The sequence below is a fragment of the Thamnophis elegans genome, chromosome 9 (assembly GCF_009769535.1).
Source record: "Thamnophis elegans isolate rThaEle1 chromosome 9, rThaEle1.pri, whole genome shotgun sequence".
NCBI lineage: Eukaryota > Metazoa > Chordata > Lepidosauria > Squamata > Colubridae > Thamnophis > Thamnophis elegans.
Window position 1 is genome coordinate 57,589,271 of NC_045549.1, and position 13,345 is coordinate 57,602,615.

General features: G+C 39.8%; 1 protein-coding gene across 3 annotated transcripts in view; it reads left to right on the plus strand.

Annotated features, from left to right (window-relative positions):
• Positions 1 to 13,345, plus strand: part of SLC2A9 (solute carrier family 2 member 9) — a 55,701-nt gene that overhangs the window by 35,544 nt on the left and 6,812 nt on the right. For all 3 annotated transcript variants that reach the window (XM_032223960.1, XM_032223961.1, XM_032223962.1), the window contains 4 exons: positions 6,294 to 6,439; positions 6,893 to 7,025; positions 8,862 to 9,049; positions 12,791 to 12,901. In XM_032223960.1, the coding sequence (XP_032079851.1) occupies positions 6,294 to 6,439; positions 6,893 to 7,025; positions 8,862 to 9,049; positions 12,791 to 12,901 (578 nt within the window). The remainder of the gene's footprint in view (positions 1 to 6,293; positions 6,440 to 6,892; positions 7,026 to 8,861; positions 9,050 to 12,790; positions 12,902 to 13,345) is intronic.

Sequence of the window (13,345 nt, forward strand, 5' to 3'; positions counted from 1 at the left end):
GACAAAATCGCGGTCGACGAAAGCGCGCATTTGACGTCATCACAGCGCGACGAAAACATCGCGCTGTGATCGAAAAATGTAAAAATAAAGCGAAAACCTTACCCTAACCCCCCCAAACCTAACCCTAAACCTAACCCTAACCCTAACCCTTAACCTAACTCTAAATCTAACCCTAAACCTAACCGTTAACCTAACGCTAAACCTAACGCTAACCTTTAACCTAACGCTAAACGTAACCCTAACGCTCTAAACCTAACCCTAACCCTTAACCTAACCCTAACCCTAACCCTAACCCTAACCCTAACCCTAACCCTAACCCTAACCCTAACCCTTACCTTTATGTGAATTGGCTTGCTTTAATTTTATTTTTATTTCAATTTTTAATTTTTTTCGTCGCGCTGTGATGACGTCAAATGCACGCTTTCATCGATCGCGCTTTTGTGGACCGCGGTTTTGACGGGTCACGACCAAAGCAGTATAAAGTAGTACTAAGACTTCATGTGACTTTGATACTATTCCTCTGTTGATATAACCTAGGACAATTGGCTTTTTTGGCAGCTGCACCACACTGTTGGCTCATACCTAAGTGGTTGTCTACTAGGACTCCTAGATCCCTCTCACAGTTATTGCTTTGGACTTGAAGACTTCCAAGGTCCCTCCCAACTCTGTTATTCTGTTATGTTCTAAGATATCTGGAAAAAAATATGAACTATTTTTGCAGTAGCTGCAACTGTGCATTAAATGTAGTTGAAAGATGATTCCAGGAAATAATTCATAACAAAACTTCATTTATTTGAAGTGGATGGACAGGTAAAATCCATTTTGATCCAAATTGAAGCCCTCTGGGGAATTCAAGTCCACAGACAGCTTTCAGAAGACTGCTGGTAGGCCATTGCAGCAGCTGCACCAGAAAATGGGGGAAAAAAGAAAGAGATTAGATTGAACATCTGCCAAACCAGTCCTCAGTTGCCCAGTTACACTTCCTAGAAAAGTCAAGAGATCATGTAAGTTATCCCATTTCGCCTCACTGTTGCTTAATCTCCATCAGGAATACAGTAGATATACAGTAGATATACAGTAGATATACAATGTTTTGTGAACTATTTTAACTACCTAACTGGCCTAAAAACAAATTTATTTTATGGAAACAAAAGCAGGAAAAAAACAAATTGCAAAAGCCAGTTTATTAAAACAAATGTTAAAAATAAACGGGCTAAGAACTTTAAATGTAATATGATGAAATAGTGGGGAAAATGTGGTCAAAGAGAATTAAATTTACATTGTTATAATTTAGAAAATTTTTTTTAAATGATATACTATTAGCATATGGTTCCAGAAAAATTCTCTAGAATCTAATAATTCTTCCAATTTATATTCCAAACATGGACAGCACGAAGGGTCATTTTATCATGCCTGGTTATATATATATATATATATATATATATATATATATATATATATATAGATAGATAGATAGATAGATAGATAGATAGATAGATAGATAGATAGATAGATAGATAGATAGATAGATAGATGATAGAGAGATAGAGAGATAGAGAGATAGAGAGATAGAGATAGAGATAGAGATAGAGAGATATAGAGATAGAGAGATATAGAGATATAGAGATATAGATATCAGCAGGTTTAGATTCAAATACATATATTATGATACAAAGAAATTTGGAGATCAACATTCAACTGAAACCAAAAATTTTCTTGCTGAAATTGTAGTCAATTAGAAAAGAGCCATGACTCCCAGACTGGGAATTACAGTATATTATCAGGGCGCAGCTATCACCTGGCTAAAAGATTGGGTAAATTTGAATAACAGAAGACTATTATTACTAGAAGGGCATGACTTACAATTAGGCTGGCATGCCTTCCTTTGGTATGGCAGAAATATGGTGCACAAATATTTCCAGAGGCATTATGTGAGGAGTGTGTTGCTTAACATTTGGGGGGGGGCAATTAAACTACAACATTATAGGGAAGTACAAGTCTAGCTCTCAATATGGAGGCAATAATATATCCAAATCTTATAAATTGGGGAAAAATTGTATGCTACAAGGATTTTTTAGATGAAAGGGGCTATCTTAAATCCAGACAACAATTGCAGAGTCAGGGGATGGACTTATCTTGGTGGCCGTATTTTCAGATCCAATCAAGGCATGAAAAAGATGTTAAATTATGGGGTCTAAATAAAGAATAAACAGCACTGGATAAAATTTTAATGGGGACAGATGAAAAAATGATTAAAATGTATATTTATTGAACTATAAAATGGAGGAAGAGATAGTTAAAGAAATAATGATTGCCTGGGCAAAGAATACAATATAGAATTAGAAAAATGGTTAAAAATTTGGGAGAGAAACTACAAATTGACGATGGCCGCGGCTTATAAAGAAAACCTCTACAAAATGTTTTATAGGTGGCATTTGCAACCTGCAGGATTGGCCAAAATATATAAGAACTCATCTGCCAAATGCTGGAAATGTAACCAGATTCCAGGAACATACTACCACATGTGGTAGACATGTAAGAAAGCAAGGAATTACTAGGAGAAAATTCATAATTGGTTAGAAATGAGCAACATATTGAGTTCAAACCAGAAACATGCCTCTTAGGTATACTTTCAGAAAGTTATGACAAAGCAATCATATACTTAGTGTTACATATATTAACGGCAGCAAGAATTACATGTGCTAAATATTGGAAAAATGTGAACATCCCATCGGATGATGACATAATTAGGAAAATTTGGGATTGTGCTGAAATGGATAGATTAAGCTTAAAAATTAAAGATAAAGAAGACTCAAAATATTATAGGACATGAATACATTTTATGAATGGATAGAGACAAGAGGTAGAAATGAGAGAGAAGTTTACGAATGTTAATAATTGTTAGTTTGGATAACAAAGATGTATAAAACTATCATATGGAAAAATAGTAAATAAGCTAATATAAGTAGAAATTTAGTTAAAACTCTTTTTCTTTTCTTTTCTTTTTCTTTTCGTCGTATTACTGTGATTACTGTTAATATAGTACTGTTATAGTTATTAGCTTGTATGTTAAGATTTATTATTGGTTTTCCTTTGGCTTTGTTTTATTTGTAATTGTTATACTGACATGGCACTGTCTTTTCAATAAAAAGAAAAGAGCCATGAAATACTATTTTTATATATGGAAGATTATTTTTATACTGCTTTGATTATTATGTGCAATGTGCACAAAAAATTGAAAGACTCTGAAATGCTTACATTAGAGGATTGGTTGATGAAGATGACAGAATGAGCAAAGATAGAAAAATTAGATTAGAGAAAGGTCACTAATTTGATTTATTAGTGGCTGGAAAGCGCCACCAATGCAACCTTGGAGGAAAAAGGCAAAAATATTTATCTAAAATCACTGTCAACAAGATCCAAACCATTTCTTTAGAATCTTTCTCTTCTTCTTTTCTTTTCTATTTCTTTTTCACTTATTACTTTTCTTCATTGTTGGTTAATTCAAAATTTGTGCTGTTTTTAATTCTGTTAAAAAACTTATGTAAAAAAATATTTTTTTAAAGATTAAATATGCTTCAGTTTTTCTGTTGTATGGCAGTTCATAAATGGAAAATCAGAAGATACTTGAAATTCAAGACTGTGAATCTAGAAAGACTCTGTCTTTGGAATATTGAATAGCTATCTTATTTGTTCCCCGCTCATGCATGATAATCCATAATTCATCTTTAAACATCATTGCACTTAGCTGTTTTGTTGCATCCCTCACCATAATTTGAAGTAGTAATACTGTAACCTTTAAAAGTTCCAATTTGAACCTTAAACTAAACTATCCAGTTTAAAACTTTGCTCAGGGTGGTTCAAGAATAAATAGAAATCTGTCTGTGGGGTCCTTGATGCTTTCTGAGCTTGGTTGTTCTGTTGCAGACATTTTTTGCATTGAACTATCCACGATCTTCAAAGGAATAAAATTCAAAAGGGAAGAAGAAAACCACAATATGCTACTTTTCCTCAATGCTTTCATCAGTAGAGGCAATGGTAACAAATTAGAAATACAAGTCTATTGTAAAACTGCCCATATCAACCATGCAAAGTAGCAACCCAACTTTCCACAAGAGAAGCTATGTAAGAACACTCTTTAATGAGCACAAGCACACTGCAGCAGTTCTGAACATCAGAAAAAAGGAAACAGATCATCTATGCAGCATCTTCTGACAAAATGGATACACAAATGCAACTTTATCAAAAAGTGCCTGACCACTCAACCCAATATAGCACAACCAGCACAAGCTTTGAAAGCATAACGCTGCCATACATCAAAAACATATTGGAAGGCACTAATAGACTGTTAAGTCCTCGGGGATGTGACCGCACAGCTACAATTGAGCAGGAAGCAATTCCTATTGGCTCTGACCCACCGGCAGGCTGGCAGGAGAATCACATTTGGCTATCTGTCCGACAGCCTGAGGTATAAATAGCTGTCAGACAGAGGTAGCCTTGTTCGCGCTGTTAGTTTACTTGTTAATGTTTAAATAAATAGTTATTGCGAATTAGCTTCCTGTTGTTCCTCAGTAGCTTGAACCAAAGCACTGGCAACAAGGATTGGGATCAGGTTGCTAAGCACCAGAGGTCAGTTCGCACCTATTCGGTAGAACCAGTTCGTCAAATCTACCGAACCGGTTAGAAGAGGTTCCACCAGTGGACCCGGAAAGCAGACTACACCTACAGAAGAGGTTCGAAATTTTTTTGAATCCCACCACTGGTCCTTGGATATGATTATTCTACACTATCATGCTTATATTTATAAAACTCAGTGCCTCTGTGAAAGGTAAGGATGACTACTGCGTTTGTGGTGCAATCAGAACATTGCGTGTGTTGAAGTTGTTTTAATGCAAACCAAAGATGCCTTTTAAAAAACAAGTTTACATCATATTCTTATGCATGCCAGTGCTGTGTGTGAGTAATTTAAGGTGGTTCGGACAAGTGTCGTCGGCATCTTCATATCCGGTCACATGGGCGGCAAGCCACTCCCATCCGGTCACATGGGCGGCAAGCCACTCCCACAAAGGAGGTCACACCCACAGAGTAGGTTCAAACAATTTTTGAAACCCACCACTGCTAAGCACCCACCCACACATACATTGAACAATACTGAGGATTTTTTCCCCCCTCCAGTCGCTTAAAAAAACAACATGGCAACAACGCCTAACTTCCCTGCCTTCATGTCGGAAAAAGAATCTTGGGAAACATTCCTTGAGAGGTTTGAATGCTTCGTGATTGTGAACAACTTTGCTGAAATTTCCTTTGAAAGGAAGCAAGGTTATTTCCTGAGTTCATATGAGCCAGAGATGTTTTCCACAGCTCAAGCCCTAACTGCTCCAGCTCCTGTGCATTCAGTACCATGGCAACTGTTAATCAGTAAGTTAAAAAATCATTATGCTCCGGCACCATCTCGCATAGCCCGTAGGCATGCGTTCCGCAAATGTACACAAGGTGAAGGAGAGACAATTAGCCAATACATGGCTGCACCGAGGAATTCAACCATACACTGCAAATTCCAAAACCTCGATGAGGCTCTCCTTGAGCAATTGGTGTGTGGTGTAAAAGATTCGCGACTCCAACGTCGAGTGTTAGCTCGATCTGAGCTAACATTGCAAATTGCTCTGGATGAGGCTAGAGCCACGGAACAAGAGAGCTGCGGAGATTCAGAGATACCAGGCAGGTTACAGCCAATCCTCATCCTTAGCAGCTGTGAACCAACAATATGAGGGAGGCGGTTCAATGGAGGGTGACAACGATAACATTAGTCGCCCCAAAGCCAACACGGGAAATCGTTGGAATACACAGCTAAGAGCTCCCTCTAACATCGATGGTGTTACCTAGTTTGGTAAGAGCCGAGGTGGCGCAGTGGTTAGGGTGCAGTACTGCAGGCCACTTCAGCTGACTGTTATCTGCAGTTCAGCGGTTCAAATCTCACCGGCTCAAGGTTGACTCAGCCTTCCATCCTTCCGAGGTGGGTGAAATGAGGACCCAGACTGTGGGGGCGATATGCTGACTCTGTAAACCGCTTAGAGAGGGCTGAAAGCCCTATGAAGCGGTATATAAGTCTAACTGCTATTGCTATTGCTATGGTAATGAAATGTCTGCAAGTAAACAACCAAGATCAAGAGCACCAAGAATTCCATAGTTTGACTCTGAGATATGTTCTCTTCCATGGGAATCTGTTTGCTTGCCTACAATTTTTATTTTTTATTAAAAAAATGTTCTTTACCATTTTTTTTTATTTTTCACAGGGGTATCTCTGAGTGCACTCCCAATGTATTTGAGTGAAATTTCTCCCAAGCAGATCCGTGGGTCACTAGGACAAATTACAGCAATTTTCATCTGTATTGGTGTTTTCAGTGGACAGGTTTTGGGGTTACCTGAGATATTTGGAAAGGTCTGTAATAATTCTGAATTATTTATTCATTTTTGCACCCTGTGTAAATTGAGATTGAAATCCCATTAATTAGAAACAGATAAATGATGTTCCGATATTCTTTACTATAATATCTGATAACAAGACTTATTTACAATCTTGTGTAAATAAGTAGAAGTTGAACAACTTCTGTTCATTTTTGCTGGATAATTTTTGATAAGACATGAGTTTTTTAAAAAAATAAAAAAATCTTTTTACTGTCAATTTTAAGAGAAAATGTAAGAATAGAAACTACATTCATCAGCATTCCTAACTTTACACTTATTGGTGGTGTTGACATTCACAGTAAAAAGTAATTATTGTCAGGTTACATAATTGATATTCTTCTGGCTATAGAGCATCTGTTCTTTACTGAACTGTGAATTTTGCCCATGTTAGGCAGGGGGGCCTACTAATTTTCTTGACCGTTTACAGGAATCCCTGTGGCCTTATCTGTTTGCAATGATTATTGTTCCATCAACTCTCCAAGTTGGAGTCCTGCCTTTTCTTCCAGAAAGTCCTCGCTTCCTCTTACTTGAAAAAAACGACACAAAAGCAGGAGAAAAAGGTACTGTCACATTCATATTTTATCTCAATTGATCCTATTGTTCACCTGGTTGAAAAGCAAAGATCATAAGCACAAATGCAATATTGTTGTGGGTGGCAATCTTCAGGAGCACTACATGCTGATATCTGGCCTGTAGGGTGCTTCTCCAATCTTTTAGGTTTGATAACATATCAACAACAAAACAGCAGTGCCATGTTCAAAAGTTAGCCTTGATCTGCCTAAAGGAAACCATCATTGTATTATGGCACTTTTGCATATTCTCTCCTGCTGGAAACAGTCTTTGTCTATGGAGATAGACAAAGACTTTCTCAGTCACCCAGGTCATGGTTGTCCCAAAGGCAGAATGAGATGTTTAGGCACGGACCCTTGGCCGTGCCTCCTTCGCCTCCAGCCACCCGCCTCAGCCCATTCACAGTCATCCTCCTCCAACCATTCTCCATAGCCAATGGGTCCCTGGCCCTCCATCTCTTGTCCTTTGGCCTGGTCCATTTGCCCAGATATTGTTTGACCCTGGCCTTTGGCTGTACAGAAAACAAGATCTGTTCTGGAAAACATAGATTTTCTGGAACACATCTAACCGGTTTGCTGAACTCAGCAAAAAATTAACTACTGGTTCTACTGAACTGGAATGAACCGGCTGAATCCTACTGCTGGGCCCATTGGCAGTGTAGAATGGCCGGGGTGGGCCAGTGGAGGAGGAAAGCTGGCTGTGAATGGGCAGAGATGGGTGGCTGGAGGTGAAGGAGTCATGGCCAATGGTTGGAGTGTAAAGGTCCTAGACCATGGGGTGCCAAAATGGAAGTGTGTGTGCATATGCTGGAAACCAGAAGAGCAGCTGCCCGATGTACATGCACATGCCGGGAAGATGAACTTCTGGTTTCCGGCACACACATGTGCACCGGCCACCTGATCTTCCAGTTTCTGGCATGCATGCATGCATGCACGAAGACCAACTGGCTGGTGCTATGCACATGCCAGAAACCGGAAGATCATCTTCCCGGCGCTACATGGTGTGGTTGTCCTATTGTTTGCTTGTTTATTTGATTGATTGATTTCTGTCCAGAGGAAAAACAAAGCTTAAAACAACTAAAAAATAATTTAAATAATGTAACTTTACATTATATAAACTATAAACTAGCTCAGACAGAAAAGACTGGTAAAAAGAAAGATTGGTTAATTTGCCATTGTCTTCCATAGTTTGGAATAAATATAGTAATTTTTAATAGATGTGTGACCAGTTGAATCTAGTCAGAAGTAAATGTCTTTAGCTTAATTCCAGGAGAAGTAAATATAAGATTGCAGTTTAGATTTGATTGTGCTTCTAAATTTCTACTTACAAGGAACCATCTTATTATATTACCTGATTTTGCCAACAAATAAAAATATAAAATCATGTTATATTGTTGCATAATAATGAAAAAAGATGTGAATAAGATGTGTACAGTTACAAATATTTAGAAATATGTTGGAAATAGAATATGTAACATAATCGTTACAATATGCTGTTATTTTAAATGCATGAACAAGAGCAGCAGATTTAGAATTTACAAAATTGCAATATGTTGGCCCTGAAATGAAACTTGTAAATATTTGTGGAGTTATTATTGAATAATGTGGAATCACTATTTGCTATTTATTTGAGTAAACCCAAACATTACTGATGAAGCTGATATATTTTACTGAAGGGTCTGTTTTTGAAAGATAAAAAGATAAATGTTTGGTGTAAATTACAATTTGATGTGTAAAATGTGTCATTGATGTACAATGTGGTGTAAAGTACAGTTTCATGTGAATAATACTAATTGTGTATTAATTGTATGAACTGTGGGCTTCCAGCATTTCAGAAATTCCTTGGAAAATCTGACGTGTCACATGAAATAGAAGAAATTCAGAAAGAGAGTCGAGTAGAGAGAAACATTCAAGTAGCATCTGTATTTCAACTTTTGTGTGACAACACTAAGCGGTGGCAGATTCTCACTGTGGTTGTTATGATGGCTTGCTATCAACTTTGTGGCCTTAATGCTGTAAGTCGTTATATGAAATATGTATTTAATTATTGCTTTCACAGCCCACCTTTTCTTTAAAATATCAAGTAATTTATAATGGCACTCCCTCAACATCAAAATCTGGGAGATCAGTTGGCCAAGAGATATATGACCTGTCCCTTTCCTGCTTTTACTCCAGCTCTAAACCACAAATCCTCACTTGCTTCTTTTTGTGTTTTTCCTCTTCCCCCCTCCCCTTCTTAAAAATATATGAACGGCAAATCTGCTATTAACAGAATAATGCAGTTGAACGGGACCATGGATTTTTCCCAGTCCAACCCCCTGCTCAAGGAGGAAACTCTATAGTACCGATCCTCAAACTATGGCCTGCAGGCTGGATACGGCCTGCCAATGCAAAGTATCTGGCCCACGGAGTGGTGGAATTTAGCCCCACCCCTCGCCCCACCCCTTGCCTTATCTTCCAGAGAGCATCCAGTCCAGCTTTACTTCTAGTTAGTTATTTCACCGATTGAGTTGCACTTCTGATCACACTGCTGCCGCTGAAGGATTCAGGGGAGGGTCAGCTGACTGAGGGGTGATCTCGCCAGTGCAGCCACGTGATCCAGGGCCAGTGGCTGAGTAAGGGAGGGGTTACCGCTGGCTTGGAAAGCAGCTGCCATCTTGTGAAGTAGAGCTTTAAAAGTCTTTAAAAATGCTTTCAAAACAGCCTTTCAGGATGTTTTTCACAACCATATGATTCAGGGCTGGTGGGTGGGTAGGGGAGGGGCAAGTACAGAAAGGACAAAGGGAAAATGGACTGCTAAATTGGCCACACCCACCCAGTCACATGACCAACTGTCTGAGGGTTGCATTCCCCAACCTGGTGGAGACTGGCGGCAGCTCCGGGGCCTTTTGGAATGATACATCCCTGGGCCCCAGCCCCTGACCCAAGGCGAAGGGTGAACAGGCAGCATGCATTGCTTATGTTTGGTGAGCTGAGCAGGCAAGATGACTAGCAAGGTGATTAGCTGGGCTGCATGGTGAAGGCAGCATATATAGGGTGGGAGTGCGTGGGCAGGGTGAATGGCTGAAAGGGATGAGCAAGTGGCCGGAAGGGGTGAGCGGTGACCAGGCGAGCAGGCAGGCTTGGGCGGGGCCAACTAGGGCTGATTTTTACTGGTTCAGCAGACTTATTCAAATCTTCCCTACTGGTTTGCCTGAACCAGTCCAAATCAGTTGAATTTCACCCTTGGTCCTGAGTGAAGTAGATTATCTGTACCCCTTTCTGTTAGGATTCAGGCACAGTTATAGGATAGAAACAGCATTTGTCCCATGGCCTCTAGCAAGAGCAGGATGAAGGTAGTGCAACCATCCTTGTTCTCCTCCACCTCTCAGTGGGTTTTGATACCATCAACCATGGTATCCTTTTGGGCCGGCTAGGGGGCTTGGGGTTGGGTGGCACAGTTTTGTGCTGGTTTGGCTCCTTTCTCCAAGGCCGGTCCCAACCAGTGTTAATAGGGAGTGAGAGGTCCAGCTCTCACTCTACACTCTCCTCTTTAACACCTACATGAAGTCACTGGTGAGATCATCCATCACTACTCCATCCCAATTTCCCAAGTGATGCTATGACGGCCCTCTCATGGTGCCTGGAGGCTGTGGGGTCCTGGACAACAGGCTTCTGCTGAACCCTGGCAAGACTGGCTGACTATGGGTGCATGGAACTCCAAGATCTGAGACTAACGTCTTTAGTTCTGGATGGGGTTGCACTATTCCAGATAGATCTGGTCTGCAACTTGGGGGGTTCTATTAGACTTGCAACTCCTACTCAGAAAACAGATGGCAGTCACAGCTAGGAGACCCCTTTCCTGTCTTCATTTTGTGTAGCAGTTGCGGCCTTTTCTAGTCAGGAGTCCCTCCGCTCAGTCACCCAAGCCCTAGTCATCTCATGTTTGGATTATTGCACTGTGCTTTATATGGGGCTATTCTTGAAGAGCATTCAGAAGCTACAACTGGTACAGAGTGCAGCAGTGTGAGCAGTTTTTAGGGCTCCTAGAGTGGCCCATGTTAACACTGCTGATTTGCGAGCTGCACTGGTTGCCAGTCTGGTTCTGGATGCAATTCAAGATGTCGGTCATCACCTTTAAAGCCCTGCATGGCATGGGTCCAGGCTACATGAGGAACTGTCTCACGCTGATAGGATTGGCCTGCACCATCCACACCAGCAGAGGGGGCATACTGTGGATCCCATCAACCAAGGAATTTTGGCTAGAGGGTTCCAGTAAAGGTCCTTCTCTACCATGGCTCCTGCCCTCTGGAACATCTTACCCCCTGAGATAAGATTGGCTCCCACCATCCTGATGTTTCTAAAGAGCCTCAAGATTTAGCTCTGCCAGATGGCTTGGAAACCCAATATGGGAGCTTCATACTGGAGGTGGTTGATTAATTAAAATCTAATAGCAATAGCACTTAGACTTATATACCACTTTATAGGGCTTTACAGTCCTCTCTAAATGTTTTACTGAGTCAGCATATTGCCCCCAACAATCTGAGTCCTCATTTTACCACCCTTGGAAGGATAAAAGGCTGAGTCAACCTTCAGCCAGTCAGAATTGAACTCCTGGCAGTCAGCAGTGAGTTAGTCTGCAATACTGCATTCTAACTATTGTGCCACCACCGCCCATCACACTTCCTCACCCTTTGTGTGTCTGGCTCCCACCTTTCCATCTGGTCTTAATGGTTTGTGATTGTCAATGATTGTATCTGTTGATGTCTTTTCTGTTTTAATGTTTTATGCTGTAAGCTGCCCAGAATCATTGGATATGAGATAGGTAGCAAATAAATTTCCTAAACAAACAAACAAACAGCCATTCAAAAAAATTGCCTTATAAACTGGGAACGTGAGCACAGGGCAATTCAAAGTAGTTGTACTTTTGCTATGATTCATTAAAGCAGCTGTACCTTTTTTCAGGTTCATGCAGAAAGAGACAAAGAGAAAGCAACTACTTTAAAGAGGTGCTGGGCTCATGCTTCCCTCAGGTCCAAAATGTTTTTTTCCAAATTGTTTTTGAAGTCCTTCCCTTCTTCCTTCCCCTTCCCTTCCACTCCCTTTCCTAGAAAGTAAATCCCCAGTCAGGGCTTATGGCAAATGCAGCCCAACCATTACTGGCCAAAGTGAAAATGAATGAAATGAATAAATGAAATTGATTGAAATCCAGAAAGGCGTTTGTTAAGCGGTTTAATTTTTGTCCTGGTGTCAAGGAGCTGAAAGCTGAGGTACAGGAGAACCTTACAACAGCCTACATTACCTTTCTTTCTCTTTGTGGTTTGATTGTTGGTTGTTCAGCTAAATGAAAATAAGGGTGATGGACTCTTTCCTCATATCCCACAAAAATGTCCTTTATCGTGTATAAGAAGATTATTCACCACTTTCTATTCTGATCCTTTTCTCTCATTTTTGGGGTGGGAAAATATTAATGTGCTGACAATGGAAAATGGACAAAAACAAAACTCAAGCTTAGAGTGAATAGTATTGTTTCTATTCATTTTGGTGTTGATTTGAAGCAACTTGATAAATATTTCGCATTGTCTGCAATAATATACCTAGATACAAATGTTTTCAACATTGTGATGTCCATAGGCTGGACATTTAGAGTTTATGGAGAGCTATTTTGACAATTTCCAGACCATCATTAAATGTATGTATATATGTAGAACTTAGAATTTGATAGGGTCAAATAATTTTTTTTGAAACCCAGTAATGGAAGGTGGCTTCTATTTCAGATTTGGTTCTACACAAATGACATTTTCAAGGGAGCTGGCCTAAGTCCTGAAACGATACCATATGTTATCTTAAGCACAGGAGCTGTGGAGATCTTGGCTGCTCTTTTCTCAGTAAGTGTGAAGTGCATTGGAAAACCCATAGAAATGTATAAGGAGTATATAATTTAGAATAAAATCTTTTTCAGTTTCCATCTTAGTTTTGAACTGGCAATAAGGAAATAAAAAGACTGAATCCTATACAAATCTTCAATAGAAACCAGGAGCCTGTGAATACTGATCCTGCCTTAGGCATAAAAACTGCCTGGGTGACTTTGGACCAATCACACTCTCTCAACCCAACTCACCACACAGGATTGTCACTATGGGGAAAAATAGGAGGAGGAAGGAGTATTATGTATGTTTGCTGCCTTGAGTTACTTGTAAAGCAATAAAGGCAGGATAAAAATCTAATTAAAATATGTGCATAACACTTCAGAGTGAATAGCAGACATAGTTCACCATCTCAAAGATTTTACTTGTTTTGAAAATCTGAGGGGAAAATAGTTAATCAGGTAA